Genomic DNA, 24,010 nt, shown 5'->3' on the forward strand with positions numbered 1-24,010 from the left:
TTTTAAAAATTGCTTCTGTCCCTTATGGTTGGAAAGGAAACTTGAAAATGTGACCCAAATGTAGCCAATGCAGTGAGGTGGGCTTGAGTGTGCAGACCAGCTCCTGCAGAGAGAGGAGCAGCAGCCAGTGGAGTCAGTGAGGAGTTTCTGTGAGCCCACATTCAGCTCCAGAGCAGACCAGGCTCTCATTGCTTGCATTGTTACTAAAACGCTATTTATGCGGATTGAGATGTTTTAAAATATTATTGAATACCTTTTGCACCTATCCAAATTGTCAACTAGTAAGAGAAATTTTTTTTTATCCATTGTGGAAATGTCCTTTATAATTTAATAGAGAATTACAGCCTTTCTGTAGGATGTTTAAGCATTCCTATAGAATTAAATAGATACTTCTAGCCCTGATATAGAATTTTATTGGTTGGTATTTAAAGCAAACAAAACAGCCCTATGACAAAGTATAATTCTAAATTAAATTCTATAGATTTTTAGTCACTCGCTACAGACCCGTTACATTTCTAAAGAACATTATAGATTTCATCTCTATTAAATTCTATAGGATTTTTTTGTAAGGGTAGTTTGGCAATAAGATGCTATAGATATAACGATGCTAAGAAACGTAGCAGTCAGCAAGATAAGCCACATTGATCTGTTACTAACTATTGGCATCCTCCTAAAATGTGTTGGGTAGTCATCAGTCCCTAAGTCAGGATTAGGTCATATTTAGAGTCACTGTTCTGGGCAATTTTGAGGGATGGGATAAGGATACTACAAAAGAACATGCCAGGTAACATAAGCACCCATGCAACTACAGTTCTTTAAATTATTTGCAGAAGTGTCAGTTGCTATGGCAGTCTTCAGCGGCATTTATTAATTTGTCTCTTTCTGGGCCTGTGTGTATGTCTGTTACAGTGGATTGAATGCTAGCAACACTGTTCCAGCTAAGAGGACTCTGCTCTGGCATGAAATACAGGTTGCCAGCCTTACAGTTTATTAGCAAATCTATTATACCACTCACCAGCCATTCCATTGGTGATGTTAATTCAGCTCCAAGAATTCCGTTTCTAGAATTGCAATATGACCTCAAATTGAACATGGCCAATAGAAAAACAGACCAGAACTAGAAAATATTGAACATGTGCAGCAGAGAACAATTTAAGAGCCTGATGCTAGAACTGCATCTCTCCAGTTGAACCCTTGAGCCTACATGGAACCCCACTGAAGTCAGGATCTCGCCCTAAATAGGTTGGACAATGTTCTTTGGTATAAAAACAGTATAGTTTGTAAAGAAAAAATGGCTGTTCAATACTTTCAGGCAACTTAGAGAAAAATAATTTGTCTTTCTAGGAAGCTACAATAGGATCATATTCAATAACATTCCGATCCTCTTCCCCAATTCATTGTCATTATATGATAAAAACAGATAATATTTTGCAGTCACATAGATCCTGTCAAATACAAAGCACTGTAACAACAATCACTAATTAACCTTCACAGTACCTGTACTAGATAGCTATGGCAAGTATTATTTATTCTCTTTTTCCTGGTGGTGAAACTGATATAGGGAGGTTTTCCCAAGACCACATAAACCAGTCTTATGACCGAATCTCTCCTGCCAGCCAATGCTGTGCCATTCCCACTAAACTGATGTATCATATATTTTGAACAATTTGAAAGGTTTCTGTTTCTGATATAGCACATGCATATTAACAAAGCATTTATAATAACTGGAAACTTGAAATCTACCCATCTTTGTATTGCATTGTTGTAATGGCACTGTGTACCTTTTAGGTCTTCTGGCTGTCCCTGTGCCTTTACTAACTCACATGAACCTTTTTTACAACACTGTTCAGGGATGGCGATCATGACCCCGCCATGCCCGAGACCTTGTATTCATGCAGCTACCTTCTGTTACCAAGTTCCCCCTAGGTCAGAGTTCAGATTTATGCGGGTCACCCACAAGTGAGGGTTGCTTCCTAAGCCCAAGTTCCAATTCCAGTTATCTTAAATAAAATCAGATTTTACTGGCATAGGGTAGTAATAAAGAGGGGGGTATCCCTTAAATAAAAGGGTATGTAAAATACACTCTACAAAAAAGCTCAGCTTAGTTACTGAGTTATAAATTATGGTTATATATGAAAACTTTACATAGTACAATAATCTTTGGTCTGACCAAGCAAGGACTGCCTCTGTTCAAGGCGTTACATGTTCCAAGGTATGTGGATAATTAGAGCTCCTATTTCCTTTATAGCTCAGCTCAGCTTGTCAACTTGTGCTAAATAATGCCTTTACTTTTCTCCAGACATTTGAATTTTAACATACCTTCACCCTCCAAAACCAGTTTTGCTGACTCTCGTTTGGTTTTGACCGATCCCTGACATGGATTGGGTATGGCCATTAGGCAATAGCCTCTTAAAATATACATTTCCCCTTAACTACAGCAAACATAGCCATCGTCTTTAGTAATTTCAAATACCACTTTAAGACAGAGCTATAGAAAAACATTGATTGAGCAATCCCTTCTAGAGCACTGGTAAGCAGAAATGTGAATTGCTTCCCATACTTAACAAAGAAACAGCTGTGGAAGATAAAAAGTGACTCCGAAATATAGTTCAACATTATATTGTACATCACATTTCCTGATGACCGGAGACTTTGATCAGACAGAAATAATATGGGAAAGGCTGATTGGAAACAAACTCAAACTAAATTGTACATACAGGTACCTGTCTGTGCTTTAATATTGTTATTTCATGAAAACCAAAAAGTTCTATTTAGTTTGCCAACATTTTGGGTTTTTTAGCTTGAAATATTAAATAAATAAAATGAGACTGTTACAGTCATAAAGTCTGTTTATCATGTTTTTTTCCTTTAGTCTCATTCTGTTTTTTTCACAGAACTCTGTTATACACATCATAGAAATGATAATAAATTGCACAAAAGAGTTAAAAAAACAGTGATCTTCCACAAGTTTAGTTGTGCAACTCCCACTGATGTAAATGGGAATCCCATAACTATGTCCCTATAAACCACTTCAGCCCCCAAAAGCCAAGAGAAATTAGAATATTAGAAATAGAAAGCATATTAGAAATATTCTGTCCATTGATTTATATCTCTCCCAAACATATGTACACCAACAAACACCCACCCACCCTCACTCTTTCCCTTCTATTTTTCTTTTCAAGTGGCCGGGATAGAGAAGGCACAGATTGCCAAAGAACCACAGGCCCAATCCCACTTGCCTATTTCCCTGGAAGGGTGGGAGGAAGGGGCCATGAGAATTTCCTAAAAAGAGGTGGAATGTATTTCTTTCTGTACTTTAAGAAGTTGTTATTTATAACATAATTATACAACATTGGATCATAATGCATACAATGTTTTTGTTTGAACTTGTCTTAATCCATCACTGTTGGTGGGTTGTGCATTGCAGTGGAGATCCTGCCCTTTGTGAATTCCTTATATAATGAGCTATGTCTTCAAAATGTTCTCTCATGGATACACCTGTTGAAAGTGGACCATGCCAGCCTTCGAGCTCTGTTGACTCTTGCAAATGGAACATGATCCTTTAATGCATCCGAAGAAGTGAGGTTTTTACCCACGAAAGCTTATGCCCAAATAAATCTGTTAGTCTTAAGGTGCCACCAGACTCCTTGTTGTTTTTGTAGAAGTGCAAAGTATATTTTGTATTAAATGTCTTTTCCCCCTTGTCTAACTGGCCTTCTAATCACCAGTCTATAGCCTAGGCCTGCTTCCAAGAGAGAGAGAACTACACTTTCCATATCAACTATCTTCTCACTCAGCTGTTTTTTTATTTTTGATGAAATACCAATCTGTGGAAACAAACTACTGATCACCAGAGCACTCCCACGCTTGCTGAGAGCCTGCCCTATACTAATATTTCATATTCCAAGTGCTTCCCTGTAGTGCTTGAGAAAGCAACGGGTACCATGGCTAACAGGCGGCTAGTGCAGGCTCATGGCAGTGGTTGGAGTGGCACGCCAGAAAGATTAGGTTGGGCAGCGGGTGGGCACTTGTCTTTCAGGGAAACGGATCACAATCCAGCTCTAGTTACAAGGAGGACAGGCAAGCGTGGGAGGTATATGTACTGGTTGGGGGGTGATTTTGGGAGCGCTTATGGGTACAAGGCATATGCCTGCCTGTCTGATCACTGGTTTGGTGATTGAACTGTGGGAGCTATTGCCTGGGGCAGGGATTAAAAGGGTAGGCTTTTTAAAAAAAAATAAAAAGCCGAGAATTGTGGCTAAGAATCTGAACTGTTAGAGAACAGCTTTCAGAACCTTTGGGCGATCCTGTCTGTAGTGTCTGTGAATTTAATATTCTTCTTAAAAAGATGCAAAAAAAATGGTGCATGTGGGATGGAGAAAGTGAGATGTCCCTACAAAGAAAGCTGCATCATACATATTGGCATATACATAGATAAGTATTGGTGTATAGTCAACTGTAGTGTGAAATGTGCACAGGATAGCAATAAACACAAAGGCTGCTTATTTCTCAAGCATTGCATTTTGTAAAGGAGCTCTCTAGAAAGGAAGAGAGTATTGAATGATGCTGAAGTGTAGCAAAAATGTGTGATAGCTTGCTCAGCAATGAATGAAGATGGTGTTATTTAAGATATAACTGGAGGGTGTTGAAGTAAGGTATAGCATTACAGCTTCAAGCCGGGGGTTAGATCATGTATCAGGAAGTCGATGGTATGGTACTGCAGTATACTGCTTGGGTGCAGTCCATTATGCATATGCTTTTATGGACAGGACTTGCTGCTTTGATTCCTGATTTTACATATTTAAATAAACCAATAAACATGATGTTCCCCCCCACCACCTCTTTTTAAATGAAAACAAAGACACATCAGAAAATGGACCTTTTTTGGAAAAAATCACCTTTTTTTCAAACATCTTCCGTGTGGGAAGGATTTGAGGAAATAACATAAGGCACATACACACCTGTTGCCAAAGGAACAACATGTTTGCAGCAGGCTGTGCTGTATCTTTGTATGCTTTGCTAGTTGGCTAGACCAACTAATGATTAGTGGACTGGGTGTAAATATAAGTCCACCGGGTTCATTTTCATGCAGTGGGTGTGGTGTGCAGAGTGTTCTCTCTACACTCAGGATTTACCCTTAACAAGCAAAGAAAAGCTTGCAATTCTAGCTTTAGTTTGGTTTCATTAAACTTGTCATAGAGTGGGGCATGGGTGAAGCAAATAGTAACCTAAGCTACTATGCACTGGAAGGATTCCCACCATCATTGACAAGTTGCTTTCAGTTTATGCAGGCTGTAGGTTTTTCCTGAGAGTGGAGGAGGGGGTTGGAGTGAGGAGGAATGGGAGTGTCAGTTGTATAACAGACAGGAAATTTACAGACGTAGTGTCCTCTTACTCTGTGCACAAGGGACTGACTTGCCATTGTGACCAGCGGGGTGTGCAAGGCAACATAATACTGTGGAGTTATTCAAAAAACGAGGCAGGTCCTGCTTACAGTCTCTCACTCTGCCTGTTTCAGGGGGAAAAAACACACTAAGAAGACAATTTAAAAGTGAGAAATGTCAAAATGCAGATGTAATGTAAATACTGGCTGCTGATTTCGGATTTGATTGTATTACATAAAGAAAACTACTATGCATTTAAAAAGAACTGGCCTAACTTTGATGCTTGATCAAGGAATAATATTTTGTTAAGAACATAGTTTCACAGCTTTCTGTGATTGTTTTAAAAATCATGTGTAGAGTCCTGCACAACCAGTGCTGGTTTTAAATGCAATTCTGTGTACAGATAGCAATCGAAGATGAGGGGATGGGCAGATTAGTGGGGGCAGCATACAGTTGGATAGTGTCTGTTGTGCCACCATTTTATTTCTGGTTTGGGAATATGGTGCTTACTCTTTTTATACTTTTTAAGAATAGGGTGACCAGAGAGCAGATGTGAAAAATCAGGACAAGGAGTGGGGGCATAATAGGAGTCTATATAAGACAAAGCCCCAAATATCGGGACTGTCCCTATAAAATTGGGACATCTGGTCACCCTATTTAAGAATAAGCCTGTGGAGTTGCTAGCTGGGAACATGTAACTGGTCATTGAGTAGCTGACCAAGATGTTTTCCTGTTCTCATTTTCCACATACCTGTGTGCTTGGTTAAATCTCTTTCCTGTGCTAATCAGTCAACAAATAGGTAGTGCAGGATCTTTGTGTACTGATCAAGTCAGTCTCAGATGGCCCCTACATAGGGTGGGCGTTGCCACATCCCCGGAATACTGGATACGCCGATACTTCCAGGAATTGCATCGGTCCCTCACCCCCATCAGCATGACCTTGCATGCATGGTCACGCTGCATGAAGGATGCCATTTTGAAGAGCATGCTGCCTCATTTCCAGCAGCATGACCGCATGTGGTCATGCTGGAGGGCAGAGTAGCGAGCTCTTCAAAATGGCATTGTCCATTCATGATCCGACACAAAACCGTGTCCGGTTTTATTTCTGTACCAGACAGAGGACAAAATGATATTTTTTAAAAAGGCCAAATTGATCTGGCTTAAAACTGGATGAATGGCCTGCCTAAGCTAGGGTTACCATATGTCCGGATTTTCCCGGACATGTCCGGCTTTTTAGGCTCCAAATCCCCATCCGGGGGGAAATCCCAAAAAGCCGGACATGTCCGGGAAAATCGGGACTGGCGGGGCTGGGCTGGGGGCCGGCGGGGCTGGGCCGGGAGCTGGGCCGGGGGCCGGCGGTGCCTGGGGCCGAGCGCCAGCGGTGCCGGAGGGCGCCGGCGGTGCCGAGCGGGCCGGGGGTGCTGGGCCCGGGGGGTGCCGAGCGGGCCGGGGGTGCTCGGCCGGGGGCCGGGCCGGGGACCGGCAGTGCTGGGCGGGCCGGGGGTGCTCGGGCCCGGGGTGCGAGCCGACCCAAGCTGGAGAGGCCGGGGGGGGCCAGACTGGGCCGCGCCTCCTCCCCCCACACCCCCTTACCTGCTTCAGGCTTCCCGCGAATCAAATGTTCGCGGGAAGCAGGGGAGGGGACGGAGTTGGGGCGGGGACTTTGGGGAAGGGGCGGAGTTGGGGTGGGGGCGTGGGCGGGGCTGGGCTGGGGCGTGGGCAGGGGGCCCCGTGGAGTGTCCTCCTTTTGGAGGCTCAAAATATGGTAACCCTAGCCTAAGCCTACACTACAATTTTAGCCATGTTGGGAGGGCCCAGTTAGAACATAGCTATCTCCAAACCTGGATCCAGCACAGTTCTGTTTGGTAGGGAATGGTCCAGTGGGTGGTCAGTATGACTTGCAGTTACAGTTAATCTCCCATCTATACTATAAAATGGAACCATGTAGTAACCAGTCTAGGGTAACCAGATCCTCTGACATGGCTGAAGTTGCAACACAGTTAGGCCCTCAGATATCTCACTGCAACGTTGCGTATTGGTTGCAGAAATCACAGCTACTTGATAGATAATGAGCACTGAAGTCTGAAATTAGCTGTCTTCATCCATTTAAGATACAAGCTGAATCTGCTGTGCTCGCAGTGGGGAGGAAAATGCATCTGGACCTTCACTCTTCGTAAACTAAAGAGTTTTGCTGGCATTACTTGCAGGAGCGGCTCACATGTCTGGTGGAAAGAATTCATTAGCAACTACTGACTCAACTACCATCATCAATCACCCTGCACCCGTTGGCTCCCCAGCAATGCAAGTCAGCCTACATGATATGAGATGCAATGTGTCAGACCTTCGGCTGCAGCTGCGTCAGATGAAGCAGCTACAGGTATGGTCACGTCCCTTCATTTGCATGAGCACATGTCCCGGTTTTGAAAACTTTTTCCTGTGGATTAGAGTGTAAGACATTGTGCCTTTCAAAGCCTTTTCTTACTTCTGCTGCTTGTGTAAGTGTTGTTTTAAGTACTACAGCTATAGAGAAAAAGGAAAAACAAAATGCACAAAGACACAGGTACAAACAGTTATAACTCATGCACCTTTCACAAGAAAAGTATCTTGCTTGATAGTATTGGTCAGAGCCAGAAAAATAACTTCCTGTCTATTATTAGTAGTTATTAATTCAATATTTATAATACAGTAGTGTCAAAAGTCTCCAGGTAGATCAGGTCCCCATTGTGCCATACATAAACATGTATGAAGACAATCTCTGCCCTACTAAAGAGCTTATATTCTAGTAGTTTTCACCCTCCTGAATGAACACTTCAGATGTGGGGAAGCCAAATAATAATTTTGGGTCTGTGAATGAGCTGTACAATTTTTAGATCAAAAGTAGGTGGCAACCTCCTCTAGGACAAAAAGAAAAAGAATCATGTAGTAGGAGCTAAGAAGACTGTTTCTGTTATAGTATGTCTGTATTTTACTAATGTTTTCATGACCTACACAGTGTCAGCACTTCAGAGACAATGAGAAACAATTTGAGAGATTCTCAAATGTTACTGATGGCTGCAGATTTCAGTTCAGAAGTCCTAGCAGGCTATATGACACACACACTCATTGTACAGTATGTAAATACATACTGCTCACCCCAAACACTGTGGAAATATTTGTACAGTTCTTCAGTCCTTTGCCTAACTGGAAGTTGAAGGACAAATGCGGCATATATATTAGATAAATATTTCATCACAGGAAATGTAAAATTTATTCTTGTAAATCAATATGGATAGAGGAACAGCCAGCTAACATTCTACCATACAGGACACCCCACCTTGAAAGTGACCTCAAATCTTTTGCAATTCTGGTTTATTATTATGAAATAGAGTGATATGAGCACAGATTAGAATACACAGTATGCTCTGCCTTTTGCCCTCTTACCTAGACCAGAAGTGTAGTATTAGTGACTACTAGCTAAAGAGGGAACAGGAAGGTCAGATTAATAATAGTAAAGAAAGTGCGCCTGTGAATGAAAAGGCGGTCCTATATCCTTTGCTCAGCTTGCTGGAGAGGAGGAGATGGGATCAGGCAGGTGATCTTGTGTATGCTGCTATATCCATGTGCTTACTTTTTCATTTAGGCTTGAATAAATCCCTGGAAAACAAATGAATTTTAATATATTTCTTAATAGTGTTGCCCACCTATATCCAGATATCAACCTATCTTGTATGCCAACCTGGACATTGTGTTACACTTCACAGTCTCTCTCCCAGGAAGTAAATTTGCATTATTCTAGCATATATATACCTTCCGGGGCAGCCTCTGAGAAAGTTTTCTAGGACTCCGCAGCCATTTATGACAAGTTACCCCCTCCATTTATTTCGGTGCATTTCTCTTAGTGGTCACTCCAGTAGTGACTGGGCATATTAACAATCCTGGGAGATCCTGTGTTTGAGATGTCCTATATGCTATTCACATAGACTATTTTAAAATTACTATAATGGGAGATTCTCTGTCATAAGTTCACGGAATGCATCAGTTTTTTCCCTCATGTTCTTTAAACAGGGCTAACAGTTTTTCAGACAGATACTGGTTTAACCCAAAGAGGCACCCTCTGTTTACAGATCACACTTCTGTCTGAAAAGACATCAAAGGAAAAAAGCATTTTTCTCCCGTTTGTTTAGTTCATACATTTGACAGCACTTTGTGTTTTGTCAGTTTCGCTATTTCTGCTGTACTGTCAGTCAGCTTCTTCTGTTGTTTGTGAGTCTTTCACATAGCAACAGAAAAAGAAATAATTCTGAAGGATTAGAAAAAATAATATTTATTTGTATTACCAGAGCACCTAGGAGCCCCAGTCATGACCAGGATCCCATTGTGCGAGGCACTGTACAAACACAGAACAAAAAGATAGTCCCTGCTCCCAAGAGCTTAACATCTGACAAGCACAAAAATTGGCATGTTGACTCAGGGACAGATGCAGTACTTGTAACATTTTTTTTTTTAAATTGGCACACCATCAACTCAGAATCTACTTTTCAAGGTACCATTAATTAACATAATAGAGAGTCTGACCTATTTACAAGCAAGCTTCTTGATCACAACCCCATGCAGCTGCCAGAGCTGCCAATCATGGAGGGAGGCCCCCCCAGCTGTGACTGATAGAGGAAACAAGGCCTGCTGTAAAGGGAGAGTGCAGAGAAAGAAAAGGAGAAGAAAGGTGGCGACAGCTCTGCACCCAGGCTGTCTTCAAGAAAACAGCCAGGGGACTGCAAGTCTGAAAAGTGAAGGCCAAACAGACTTAATTGAAAGTGAGGATCCAGGACTGACCTGAGAGAGCAGACTAAGGAGGGTGAGTCAGGAGAAGCTGAGACCACCCAAGAGATGGTGACAACTTGTCTATGCTGGCAGAACTATCCAGTGCTAACAGTTACTGCTAGCAGCAAGTATAGCCACAGACAAACTGAGGTCAGAGCTGTGCCAGCCCACTGATTAGGGATTAACTATCATTAATGAATGGTGATTTGTGTATCAAAGGTTGACTAAAGTCAGATATTTTTCCTACTACTGCAGTATCTTCTTCCACTAAGGGACTGATTTTTCAGAACTGCTCAGCAACTTCAGTTCTGATAAATGTCCAAGGGTCTGCAGCTGCTCAGTGCCCCTGAAAACCAGGCTGTATTCTGCAAGTAGTTACACTGAACTATTGTTAAAATAGTGGTAAGAGGAACAGAAGGATTTCTATCGTCGATGCCAGGAAATGAACTATAACCAGAGCCTGGATCCTATTGTATCTGTTGCCTCAATGACTCGAACAACAAACAAGCATATAATTACATAGAGAGGTTCACTCTGCTCCCCTAGAATAGTGGCACTGACAGTAATCAGAACAGCTATAGAACAGGTCTAAAAAGTACTTTAGACTATGGCAGGCCAACTTGTTCATTACAATATAAATATAAAGCATTGTTGGCTCATTTGTATGTTGTGATCTCTTCCCCCCCCCACCCCCATGCCTGCCTTCAGAGAATTTATTTCATGCATTCTGTTTAAAAAGAAAAACATTACTAAGCTACAGGGAGTGTGTGAGTGTGTTTTCCTTCAGTATATCTGTTACATGCAGGGAAACGAGTCCTGCAAAAAAGTTCAATGACACTAGTGTCGTTATAGTGGTATATGGTACTCACTAGAATAGTATCACAAGTATAAAATTGAATTACAAATTCAAATATGCTTTCAGCTGTGTTATAAAAGTGGCAAAACTGTGTGAAATCTGTGCTTGGCAGCAAACTACAGTAATTCAATAATTAAATCATATGAAAGTCCCAAGCTGTAGCCAAATCCTATTTGTGGATATGCCTTTCATTTTTGGAGCTGATGTGCTGAAATATACTTTGACATAGATGCAGCCTGGGGTGGATCCAGGGGGTGTTTCAGTAGAAGGCTGCAATTATCCCGTGTGGGTTCTCCTCCTGCTAATTCCTAGTGCATTGGAAGCCTGGGGCACAAAGAAAGCCTGGGCTAGCAGCAGAAACTCCCCAGCAAGAGCCAAGAGCGGCGGCAGCAGTGCAGGGGCTGAGGCCTGGCTGATCCTCTTGGTCCAGATGCTGGCAGGAAGGACCAACCCCACTGGACAAAAGATATCAGCAGCCTCTCGAACTGTGAGGGATGGAGGAAGAAGAGCAGCATGAGCAGGGGAAGGGCCCATATGTGGGAACAGCCACAGCAATCCCCATGTCCTTGGGGATGTCAAACTGTACACCTGTAACTTGACCTGTGGCCTTTATTTGTTTGTTTGTTTGTTTGTTTTTACAAACTGGTGGTTTGTTCCAACCCCCATTTTCTATCACAGACCTTCTGCCACCAGACCTGTTCTCTTCACTCTCCGTGCTCCTCTCCATCCTTCCCTCCCGCGTCCCCTTCTCCTCGGGGTCTGTTGTCTTCTTCCTTCTCTCCTGATCCTTTGAGTCTAACTCATCCCCTCCAGCCATTCCCCTCATCCCACCTCTGCCCTCCACACTATTTAAAAAGAAACAAAACCTGTGTGATATAATCCAAAGAGCTATATTAAAAGAACATGAAGTTTGTGAGATCAAGAGTTAGGAAGTGCCAGAATTCAGGTCCCCATGCAACCTTAATGTTCTTTTAACATGTTTTTTTTAAATGTAATTTCCAAAGTTTTTTTTTTTAAAAAGCAAACTTGAAATACAGGAATTCTTTCATGTGGCCCCATATTGATCCCCAGCTTGGGGCATCAGGAGGATTCAGAACCACAGCATAGACCTCTACCGCTTGAGCTAATGGAGTACCTGTTAGAGCCAGCCACTAGAGCGGGATGAGACATATACTTAGCCAGTGGGTTTCAAAGGTGTTTTCTGACAGCAGAGGAATGTAGAGACTTGGAACTCGTGTTCAGTTCCAGGTTTTGGAGGGGAGTGTGCTGTGGTGGCTATAAACTATTCTGCCCCTGTGCCCATAGCCTGTCTCTGTCTCACTCTGCTCCTATCCATAGAGCCCTGCGTGGATTACAAAATTTATATCTGCGCATATAAATCTTGTATCCGCAGAGGGATCTGCATAGCCAACCCCCCATTCCTTGGCTCATGTCCTTTTCTTCTTTGCACCTATCAACTCCTTCACCTTCTGTGGCTCCAGTCCCATTCCCCTTCTGCATGTATGTATTCACTCCCTCTCTACCCACCCACCCCCATGCCTATCACTCCCCCTACACTCCAGCTTCTGCTTCTCATTCCTTCTGCTCTTATTGACTCCATCACCACTTAGTTCCTTCCTCCCTCCTCCTTTGCTCCAACACCCTGTCCTCTGGCTCCTGCAACCTTCCCTCCCTCTCTCCCCGTCTCCCCCCATTTACTCCTTTCTTACTCCTCTGCATTCAGATCACATGTTTCTTCCTTCTCCTCTTCGCTGCCTGGGCACCAGCCATGGGAACATTGAGAGCACAGAGGAGTGGCTCTCAGTTTCTGTGCACAGTGCCACTGCTGTCCCTAGTAGTCAGGATGAGCAATTGCAGAGAAAGTCTTGGGGCAAGTCTACATTACAAAATTAATTTGACGTGAGTTACGTCGACGTACAGCCACTGCAGTAATTGAATCAGTTTTATAGGTCCACACTACACTCCTTGTGTCAGCGGTGCACAGCCTCACTAGAAGCGCTGTCAGTGTGGGGCACCATGGGACAGTTTCTGAAAGGCAGCCGCAGTCAATGGAAGAAATGCAGTGTCTACAACGACACTGCATCAACCTAACTACATCAACTTAAGCACTATGCCTCTTGTGGTGGTGGTGTTTAGTCGATTGTAGTGGGCGAGTTACATCCGTGGGAGTTATGTTTCAGTGTAGATGCTTACAGAGTTAAGTAGACGTAAGCTGCCTTACGTCGACCTAACTGTGTAATGTAGATCATGCTTTAATCAGCCCCTGCAACTCTGGGATGGAGCATGCTCAGAGCAGACTCTAACAAGTTTCTACTGTGTGTGACATGAGATTTTTCAGTGGTTTATTACTTGGTCAAATTTTAGATAGGTTTTCACAAAGATAGTTAAAGACACATCAGTGGCACCAACATGACCCCTCCAGCCAAATTTAAAGACCCTGGCCTGAAGCATAAAGGTGCTAGAGCTTCTCAACAAAACAGCTGTACGAATTTTTGTTTAAGGAGGCCAAAATAATTTATTTTCTCTAATCTTGTTCTCAGAAATGGCTGCACTATTTTAGCTGGAACTTTCCATTAAATAAATTAATTAATCGGTTCAGCCTGAGGCAGACATCCAGCATGAGAAACTGCAGCCACAGTGGTAAAAGACTGTCAAAATTATAAGCAACTGAAAACAGGATCTCATAATGGGAAGTGTTGGGCAGCCTTAACAAGCGGTGTCACTACCTGTGTCACCTGTAATAATAATAAAAAATATGAAACCTAACATGACATGTGCCTTCCATTGCCCTCATCGTCTTGCTTTTATCATTGAGGCAATGTGATCTAGTGCACTTTGACTCCAGAGAAATGGATTCTGTTCCTGACTTTGCCACTGGCCTTGGGCATGTCAGGTCACCTCTGTTCCTCAGTTTCCCTATCTGTAAGATGATGGTTATCTCTTTTGTTAAGTTCTTTGAGACCTATGGTAAAAAGTGCTATATAAGAGGTATTGTATATAGGATATATATATATATATATTTATTCATTTTATGTTACCCTTCCTTGACCTCTGCTCCAACCTCAGGGTTCAAATATGTATGTATATGAGCTATAAATAAAGAGAAAAGTTCCCAAGTCCAGATGCCTTGCACCACAGCATATTTGTGTGTCTCAAACTACCGTGCTGGCCTACATTAATGTAAATCAAAACACTGATCCCACACTGAGCGATTGCATATACAAAATGCCTTTTAAATGATTTGGTATGGAATTTAGCAGCTGCAAACTTTTAGAATTCCATACAATTTAAAAAAAAGAGGAACATTTCCCAGCTTTTCTGACTAACCTTGCAGCTGTTGCCTTCGGCTCTGTTTTTCCTCCCACAGTTTTGAAATAGCGCCTTCTGCCTATCACAGCCTGAACACACTGGACACCCAGAGCCTTATCACTAAAGAGCTAACTTTCCTCTCAGTGTGCATCCCAATAATGTTAATGGGGAGGTAGGAGTGCACAGTAGAGGACAGATTAGATAATTCAAATCTGGAAAGCCAGAAGCAATATATTGACTTGTCTATTTAGTTCCTTCACTGACTGGAAAGATGAACAGTGACATAACAGGCCTTTTCTATTTCTGATTGCTATTTTCCTTGTTACAATCTTCCTAAATCAGCTTCTGTGGTGGTTTTGTTGCCTTGAAAATCCACTTGCATCTTTACTGTCTTTGCAAGACTGGGTGACTATTCCCAGGCATTTCAGGCAGCAGCATTTTTTTTCAAGTTATACTGTTAATGCTCTTATGAAAACTGTTGTGTTCTTGTTCAGTAAGGTGGAAATCCAGATAGGGTTTGGGAATAAAATTTTGAAGTCAGTGGGAAGTGCTTAAGGCATTAGACTCCTAAGACACTTAGGCACTTTTGAAAATTTTACCCTGTATCTAGAACATTGCTAGGATCACAGAATCATTCTCATGCCTACACAGATCCTAAATGTGCTAAATGGACAGAGCCTCACTTACTACTTTTCATGTTGTGACCTTAATAAAACTGAAAGACCCTAGCCATGGAAAGTCGGTAATATCAGGCCTTCCAGGGGGCTTTTACACTTGGAATTCTATTTGTAATAGTGTTGAGAAATGTTTACTGCTGAGACAGAAGATAATGCCCCAGTATTGAACCTAAAAATAGATACTTCATCTCCTCTCCCCAGCACTCCATGCCCAATGAAGAGCGGTTGGAATTTCTTAAACATACTTGACAGGTTTCAGAGTAGCAGCCATGTTAGTCTGTATCCGCAAAAAGAAGAACAGGAGTACTTGTGGTACCTTCGAGACTAACAAATTTATTAGAGCATAAGCTTTCGTGGACTACAGCCCACTTCTTCGGATGCATATATCATATGCATATATCATATGCATATATGCATCCGAAGAAGTGGGCTGTAGTCCACGAAAGCTTATGCTCTAATAAATTTGTTAGTCTCTAAGGTGCCACAAGTACTCCTGTTCTTCTTTTTAAACATACTTGTGAAAGAGTATATAAAAAGTGTTTAGCTCACTGGGAATATAGGAGGAACTTGCTCAGTGCCTATATACGAGTCACCCAGGGTCTTTGTAATTTGCAACAACAAAAATAGAAGATTTTTACTTGCAGTGTGGAAAATTACATCTTAAAGAGCAGCTCTACTCTAAAAGACGCGCTCTCTTTAAAGGAAAAAGTGATAGGTTTGCAAGTAAAAAGATGTTTTTTTTAACTGTCAGCCCGGCAAGCTCATCCTGGGCTGTACAGCCAAGGTGGGTTCTTTCCTCTTCCACTAATGAAGATTCTCCAGGCCAAAGAAGGGATTTAATGATATCTGTGCACTCTGATTGTCTTCCGATTATGATCTCAGTGACACCTGTGGATTCCCAGTGCCTTCAAACCATTTTGTACAAGTGTAACTGATTGGCCCTGTAGGTAAAATTCAGTGCACAATTAATGCACAAGTAGAAGTACAATCCAGTTCATGCTCTCCTAACTGTTTTGGCTCTGCAAGGTTAACAGGAAAAAAAGATATTACAACTTACATTGCCCACTAAAGTGAGAAGGTCTGTGGCTGAGTATGTGCAGATAGCAGATCTCTGGAGAAAGAAGGTCTCCTTTTTAAATAGTCACTTTTTAGAGAAAACCCACGTTTTAAAAATCAATTTGTTGTTGATGTATATTGCAAATTAGTTATATGTCTTTCATTCCATCACATTGAGTGGTGTATGCGCTGCTTGCAACACTGAGAAGTGACCCTCAAAGAATGGCATTATGTTTCAGCTTTCACACTACCTTTCATGATATTTTCAAATGATGGTCCAGCAAGTTTAGTGACGGACTAGTAAGAGGCATATACAGAAGGGAATCATGCCCTTTAGCATGACAGCTCCCAGAGGAGCGGCTGCACTCTTATTACACGCACAAGGCAGGAAGCTCATCACTGATATTTTATACAACACCTTCTAATGTCACATTGAATGGTGTAGAAAGGTTTCAGTCCCTACAGAAGTACGTGGTGAAATTGGTGCCAGACATAGTACATTATAATGAAGTCTACACATTCTGTTTGTCAGCTTGCTGCTGTAAGTCAGACACACGCTTTAGAAGTTAATGGAATTTGTGCTCTTTCCCCCCTTCTCCTTGACATAACATTTATGGATAAAGTTAAGGCGGGAGGGAGTATGTTCATTCAGCTGTAGGGCTCTTTATCCAAACCTATTTCTGAGAGCGGCAATGTGTTCAGTTGCCAGGGATGTTAGTCAGGCAGGAAAATTGAAGTTGATTTCTTTTGTGCAACAGCTGCAGAACCAGGAGATGCTGAGGGCAATGATGAAGAAAGCTGAGCTGGAAATCAATGGCAAAGTGATTGAAACAGTGAAGAGGCTGGAGGATCCTGTGCAGCGACAGCGCATCCTGGTGGAGCAAGAAAGGCAGAAATACCTCCACGAAGAGGAAAAGATTGTGAAGAAGTTATGGTGGGTGGGAAAACCTCTCATAATGCTTTGAGCTTGTTTGTTGTTCATGTTTGGCTTTTTCCTTTATAGAATATTGACTTCACTGTGGGACTGCTCATGTGGGTAAGTGCTACTTAGCATGCATGCCTTTTTCTCCTTTCCATGCACTCTCATAGGCTGAGAGAGAGCAGGGAGAGGCTGAGTCTGGTTGTAGAATTATATCTAAGTACAGCTGGGCAGAGAACAGATTTTGTGGTTTGCTGGCACTACTGAAAAAGCAAGGGGGGAGGGGAAGGGGAAGGTTCATTTTGGGACAAATCAAAACCCATTTTTTTTTAATTTTTTAAAAATCAAGTCAGAAAAAATTGTTTTGGGTTGAATGAAATATTTCATTTAGATTTCAACCATTTTAAAATATTTGGTTGGTTTTTAAATAAAGTTTCAAGGAAATTTTGAAACAATAATTCATTTTGAACCAAAAATCAGAATATTTCATTTTTAAAATGTCAGAGCAAACAATTTCAAATTTTTTAGCCTTTTTTAAACTGAAACAATTTGGCAAAATCAACACAAATTCACAAAAAGCATTGGTGTCACCAAATCTGCATTTTCCACCAAAAAAAAAATTCAACCAGCTCTATTTCTAAGTGACCATACATTGTGCAAATCAGTGGCCTCTAATTGGGTGATCTAAATAATTCTAACACTGAGATTTTGTAAGATACTATTTAATTAATTAGTTTTTATTGCTGATCCAAATGTATATCTGGCCATATCTGAAAAATTGCTCCTTTATGTACAGAGAAACTTTAAAATCAGCTTCTCACTGCAAACATTAATCATGGTACTCTACCATACCAGCAGTTCTGATATTTATAAACAAAGAGGGAAAGCAATCTTCTGTGTTAATATATGTGTTGTCAAATGACTCAGATTTACTACAAAAGTATCACACCTGTGATGATAAAGGATAATATTAATCTAGAAATTTGTGTTTTCTCTGCAAGATTGTGAATTTACAGTATTATATACTGGTGGATATTGCTATAAACTATCTCACAATCCTAATTGAACTACAGACAGTGCTGTCCCCCACCATTGTCCTGTTCATCAGTTTATTCACACACTGTGTATTAGCTAAGACTGTGTACACTCTGGGGCTGGAGTTCTCTTATGTCTGCACTGCAATTGGACACCCATGGCTGGCCCATGCCAACTTACTCAGGCTCCCCGGGGCTCAGGCTAAGGGACTGTTTAATTGCGGTGTAGACATTCAGGCTCGGGACCCTCCCACCTCAAAGGGTCCTAGAGCCTGGGCTCCAGACTGAGCCTGAATATCTACACTGCAGTTAAGTAGCCCCTTAGACCGAGCCCTGTGAGCCCAAGTCAGCTGGCACAGGCTGGCCACAGTTTTTAAATTGCAGAGTAGAGATACCCTTTGTGTTCTTTGTTCATAATAGTGCCTAGATGAACTTAGTGGTGCTATCAGGACATACACCATAAAATTACAGAGAAAGGTTAACATTCTATATAGAAGCTTTCCATCTGACACCACTTCAGACCTATAAAGTAAATGCACAGTAACAGGACATGAAAATTATAATTTCTCAGACTTTTAATCATTGCCCTTTTGACCTCTTCCAAATCATAGTCCTACAGACTTTCCTCATCAGAATCAAGGAGTTTCAGGAATTCAGCTACATTTGTAAAAATGCACTAATTGCCCTGGAATATAAGCTTTAGTATTGCCTGAAGGAACAGAGGGAAAAACTCTTCCAGCTTTTCTGATTCTTGGTTTAACTCTCCTCTCTGCTACTTCAAGGAATATTTCCAGTTGGAAAAACAAAAATCATGGCAATTTCATATTACAAGTGAAGGAGATTTCTACAAACCAATTGAAATCAAATTCACTACTAGTATGTTTCTGTTGACATCTGTAGACCTGTGCCAATTTATGTCAGAAGAGGATTGGGACTTCAATTTCATCTCAGAGAATAGAGATATCCAATGAAGTCCAGAGAGCTCTCTTAGACAGTCTGCCTTGAAGGGACTCCATGTAAACCCGATTGTTTTGCATTCCTGATGATTGTACTTTAAGGCAGAAGTTTTTAGTAAATTATATTGGATCTAAGCCAAAGATTTTTTTTTTTTTAAATTTAAACCAAAGATACAATACCTTTTTTGGATGTCAGTTACCAAATACCAGCCTCAAAGCTTGCTAGATACCAAAGGCAAATTGGGATAATATGATATGTCAGTTACACTTTAAGTGAAGAATATGTTTATAAATATGTTATGAAAAGCTAATATATGATTAATAGAGGTGATAAGCATATTACAGACATGAGTCGTATGTTTTATAGATGGTTAGAAGCACATGAATAGCAGGTGTTGTAGTTGGTTATAAACCATAGTTATAAGCAACCTATTTATAAACTATTTATAAATTGTGATAGCCAGAAAGCACAGATGTATCCAGTAAAAATGCATTAGTTACCAATGCTTTACGTGGTAAAACTACAATGCATGGTATGCCGTACATATTGTACAAAGTTTTCTCTCAGAGCTAGAACACAACCTATAGGTGAAAGCTGACAGCACTTCTAATAACAGGAAAATAGAATAATTGTGCCCCTTCTGGAAAATTTCAACCAGACATAAAAATAAAGTACTCAGATTATTTTTTTAAAGTAAGATTTCAGAATCAGAATTTAATACTAGTATTTATGATTGTACAATAATTTTGAAGAATACTAGCAATTCTGCATCCTGCATCTGTAATTGGAGTAGGTGTCATCAGCATTGCTGAATAGCCTCTCGGATTCTCTGCCTTCAGTAGGCAGGTTTTCTAGGAAAAAAATCATATTTGCATAATCAGGACATCTGGTTTCCATCAGCCTGGTGGCAATCCTTAGCATTGGGAGTGCTGACAAAATGTCCTCTTCTCTGCGTTCTCATTAACTGTAGACGGAGAATCAGTATTTTCTCCCAGCGTTCCACACACTTGTCAAATTTGGTCATAGGTACTGGAACTAGGTGAGCTGCTGCATCCCCCTGGCTTGAAGTGGTTTCCATCATACACAGGGTTTGTATGGCTTATTTAGTTCAATGGATCTCAGCACCCCCACTATAAAAATTGTTCCGGCGTTCCTGAATTTGGTATGAATATATTATTTCAAACCAGATATAACAATATATTTAAAATATATTCTAAATTTCCCTGTTATGTTCAAATGTTTATTATAGTGTGATTGCAGTTAGAAAAAACTTTTATATGTTACTATCTGGTGTAACCCACATTTTCATACCGAAGTCTGGAAAGAACTCTCTCTTTGTGAACAAAAGTGAGACAGACACCATCCCCTGCTATTTAGATGTCTCCCTTATCCCTGTCTATGTGACAGTGTCCCTTACATGCCAAAAGATGATTGCCCTGCTCCATGCCTCCTACTGTCTCCCCATTCAAGCCAGGAGCCAATTCAAAGTTCTGGTCCTAATTTTGAGGTCTCCAGCAGCATAGGGCCCAGATTTCCGAGAAGTTGCTTTTCTATTCCTGACTCTCAGAGACAGCTGGGTGTATCAGGGCCATTGAAGCCATTGTTCTCCAAGATGAAGTTCACAGGTACTCGTGACAGAGCTATCGATGCTCCTTGGTTGTGGCGCAACCTCCTACCAGAGGGTATGGGCTCACAGCAACGTTTTCTGGGCTTGATGATGGAAAGCTGATGTTTTTTTTGCAAAATCCTTCCTGTGTTGGCTCTGTTCTTCGGATGTTATCCTGCTGTTTGTGTCTTCTTTATTGTGAAGGCAAATGTAGGACAAGTAGATATGTGTTATAGCTGTTTTAAATTCGACTGCCTCGTTCCCTGTAAAAGCAGAAGAATATCGTTCAGTTGGTGCCACCTAGTGGCCCCTTTTGCGATTTCTCCTCCCGGTGTTAATAAGCGAGATGTTTTCTCTCATCTGCATTTGTATTGGGAGACCTTCCAGACTGGTGGTCCTAAAGTGGGAGCACTCACCTTAGCTGTGCCTTATTCACATCTGCTCCATTCTGGCATGCAGGCAGATAGCAATAACACAAATCCTTCTCCCCAGATCTTTGTAAACAGGGTTTTTGTACATTTCAGACCCTGCCTGCTCACAAGGAGCAAGTAAATCCTTCTTAGGGATAATGAGCTCTAGTCAGCTCTCAGCATCTCAAATGTGACTAAAGCACAAGCATTGCCCCAGTGTAGAATCCAAAGAGCGTGCAACTGGTGGAAGAGACAAGGGTGGGGGGGTGAGGTAATATCTTGTATTGGTTGACTTCTGATGGTGAAAGAGACAAGCTTTCGAGCTACACAGAGCTCTCTTCTTCAGGTCGCTACAACAGCACTGCAAACAACTGGTGGGAGGCATTCATCGGTGTCAGCTATATAACCAAGGTTGGGTGCTGACTGGATGGAAGTTAAGAAGAGCACTGTGAAATTCACACACTATTCGCTCCCCATAGCCTGCCCCAAGGATTAGTCCTTCGTGTAGAGATATTGTGGAGCAAAGACATGCATTCATAAGGGCAGAGTGCAGGGGACAGGTGTTGGAGTCCCCAAAAGCTGCTATTTGTTCTTTGGCTTTCCATAATTAATTAGTTGGGCTGCTTATGCCTTTTTCAATCTGTTGACAATTTCCTTACCCTTTTCTTGACAACTGAACAGTGTAATACGGCTCTCTTATATCTATCTAGGTTTTTATATCATGCCCATCACTGTGATATCTGAGTGCCTGGCTGTCACATACAGGCACCGATTGTTGTTGTTATTACCTAGCTCTTAAATAGCACTTGTTATCCATAGATCTCAAAGTGATTTACAAAAGAGGCAAGTATCATTAGCCCCATTTTACAAATGGAGAAACTGAGGCATGGATAGATGAATGCTGAATTCAACACATCTGTGTCCACTCCTGTTTCTGAATTGTCCAAGAGCAGCTTATGATTTTCTCAGATATAATTTGGTATTTGCTATTATGTGACAAATCGTTTGTACAAATAACCTTGGTCTGTGGATTGTTAACGAGCTGTTTGTTGCATGTATTTGATAGTCAAGCTCTGGTGTCAGTTTTAATTGGACGTGTAAGTCACATGCTGTTGTTCCTGTTGCTGAATGGATGCATGTAACTCTTAGACTCAGGATTCAGATGTGATTACTTACATGTATCAATTCAATGTATTCAGGATATTCTCTAGTATTAACATAACATTTGCTGTTTCTGAGACTATTCCTGCTAGTAAACTCATTAGCTAAAATATTCACTGAAAGCGGTCACAAAAAGCGGGGGGGGGAATGGAGGCAGGTTTTTATTAGAACAAATATTCATGACTTGGGGGTGGGGATTGTGTGTTTGTTCTGAGGTAGTCACACAGGGCTACAGCTTATGTTTGTCATTTGTGCCCCCTGGTGTTAGGGCAGCTTATTCATATGGTGGCCTGTTCCTTGCAAAATCTCTCATAACATGTGCTGCCTCTGTGTATTTTATTATCCTCAGCATATTCCAAAACCCCAGTGTGTTGAGAGGAAGTTGCCCTGCTGGGAAGCTGGAGTTCTAGCTCTCTCACACACCCTCCTTTTAGGCACTCATTGTTATTTTCAGTATCAAACTAGTAAGGGGTCAGTAGCAGTTTTTATGGTGCTGTGATATTTCTGGTCCAGATTTGTCCATTCGATTCCAACTATTTTCACAAAACAAAACTCTAATATGGAAGTTCAGTTCAAGTTCTATTTCTGCTTGTTTTTTTAAACAGTGAGCTAGAAGCTTTTGTTGAAGAGCTGAAGAAGGATTCTACTGCCACCAACAAGACAGTGTCGTTGAAAGATGTTGAAGATGGGGCTTTTCTTCTGCGGCAAGTAGGAGAAGCTGTTGCCACTCTCAAAGGTGTAGTTTCCCTTTTATTTTTGGTTTGCTTGTTCTAACACTTGGGAGTGATGTAGGTTTGCGTCTTGATCTGAGAATTGATCTTTGCCTTCTTAAAAAAAATCAATTAAAAGTCTTGGGGGGTCTGAGTATGTGATCTCTGTGTGCAGGCGAGTACATAACTGTTGAATACACACGCATGTATCCAACTTTTTTTTTTTTTAAATAGCGTTTGTCACTTTCTCTTGAACTTGGTGGTTCTTGTTTTCGTAGGCGAGTTTCCAACATTGCAGAATAAAATGAGGGCGATCCTCCGCATTGAAGTGGAAGCCGTGAGGTTTCTGAAGGAAGAGCCCCATAAACTAGACAGCTTGCTGAAGCGAGTCCGCAGCATGACAGATATCCTTACCACGCTGAGGAGGTGAGTTGTTTTTCAGAACTCTGAACAGTTCCAGCAAGGAGCACTGCAAAGCCTTTTTCATTCAGAGTCAAAAGGTTTTCAGAGCCATGGCTTGTTTATAGGGTTGTATGTGTAGCCCCTCCCCTGAGGCATAGCTTTTCTCTCCCTAGTGCTTGCTATCACCAATACCTGGAGCAACTTTTCCCCACTCTTTGCATGGGTTGGGTCCTGGGTTCTTTTCTGACACCTGGTGACTCCTCACTGTGCCAATACACAGGGTGCTGTCCCTTGAGAAGGAAGAGCAAGCAGTGTAAAAGCCCTGTACATAGGGGATAATAAGATAAATGAAAACAAACCCCAGCAAAGAAATAGCAGACCAAAAATAACAGCATAACAAAGAGGGGGCCTTACTGGGAACAGGATAATAGGGGAAGGAAAGGGTTATGCTTAACTAATACATTTATGAAAAAGCCAGTTCTCCATTTCCTAACACGCATCAGCCTCTGGCACCCTCTTAGGCACCTCCTTGAGGCAGATGGTAGGCTGATGTTGAATGTCCTGAGATGGAGTGTTGCTGTGCTGTGACATTTGTCAGCTTAGACTGAAGTCCCCTGGGTGGGCAGGGTCCTCTCCTGACTCCAGTTGGACTTGCTGTACCCTGGTCTGGAATCCTCCTGGGGTCTTGGCTCGCTCTCGGTAGCCAGTGCCAGGTAGTATCTCTCTCACTCT

At 41.6% G+C, this 24,010-nt stretch overlaps 1 protein-coding gene across 11 annotated transcripts in view; it reads left to right on the forward strand.

The window, feature by feature from the left end:
- KIAA1217 (KIAA1217 ortholog) overlaps positions 1 to 24,010 on the forward strand; it is a 259,459-nt gene that overhangs the window by 206,512 nt on the left and 28,937 nt on the right. For all 11 annotated transcript variants that reach the window (XM_054020702.1, XM_054020700.1, XM_054020699.1 and 8 more), the window contains 4 exons: positions 7,592 to 7,761; positions 16,838 to 17,013; positions 22,772 to 22,902; positions 23,155 to 23,302. In XM_054020702.1, coding sequence (XP_053876677.1) covers positions 7,592 to 7,761; positions 16,838 to 17,013; positions 22,772 to 22,902; positions 23,155 to 23,302 — 625 coding nt within the window. The remainder of the gene's footprint in view (positions 1 to 7,591; positions 7,762 to 16,837; positions 17,014 to 22,771; positions 22,903 to 23,154; positions 23,303 to 24,010) is intronic.

The sequence above is a fragment of the Malaclemys terrapin genome, chromosome 2, assembly GCF_027887155.1.
Source record: "Malaclemys terrapin pileata isolate rMalTer1 chromosome 2, rMalTer1.hap1, whole genome shotgun sequence".
NCBI lineage: Eukaryota > Metazoa > Chordata > Testudines > Emydidae > Malaclemys > Malaclemys terrapin.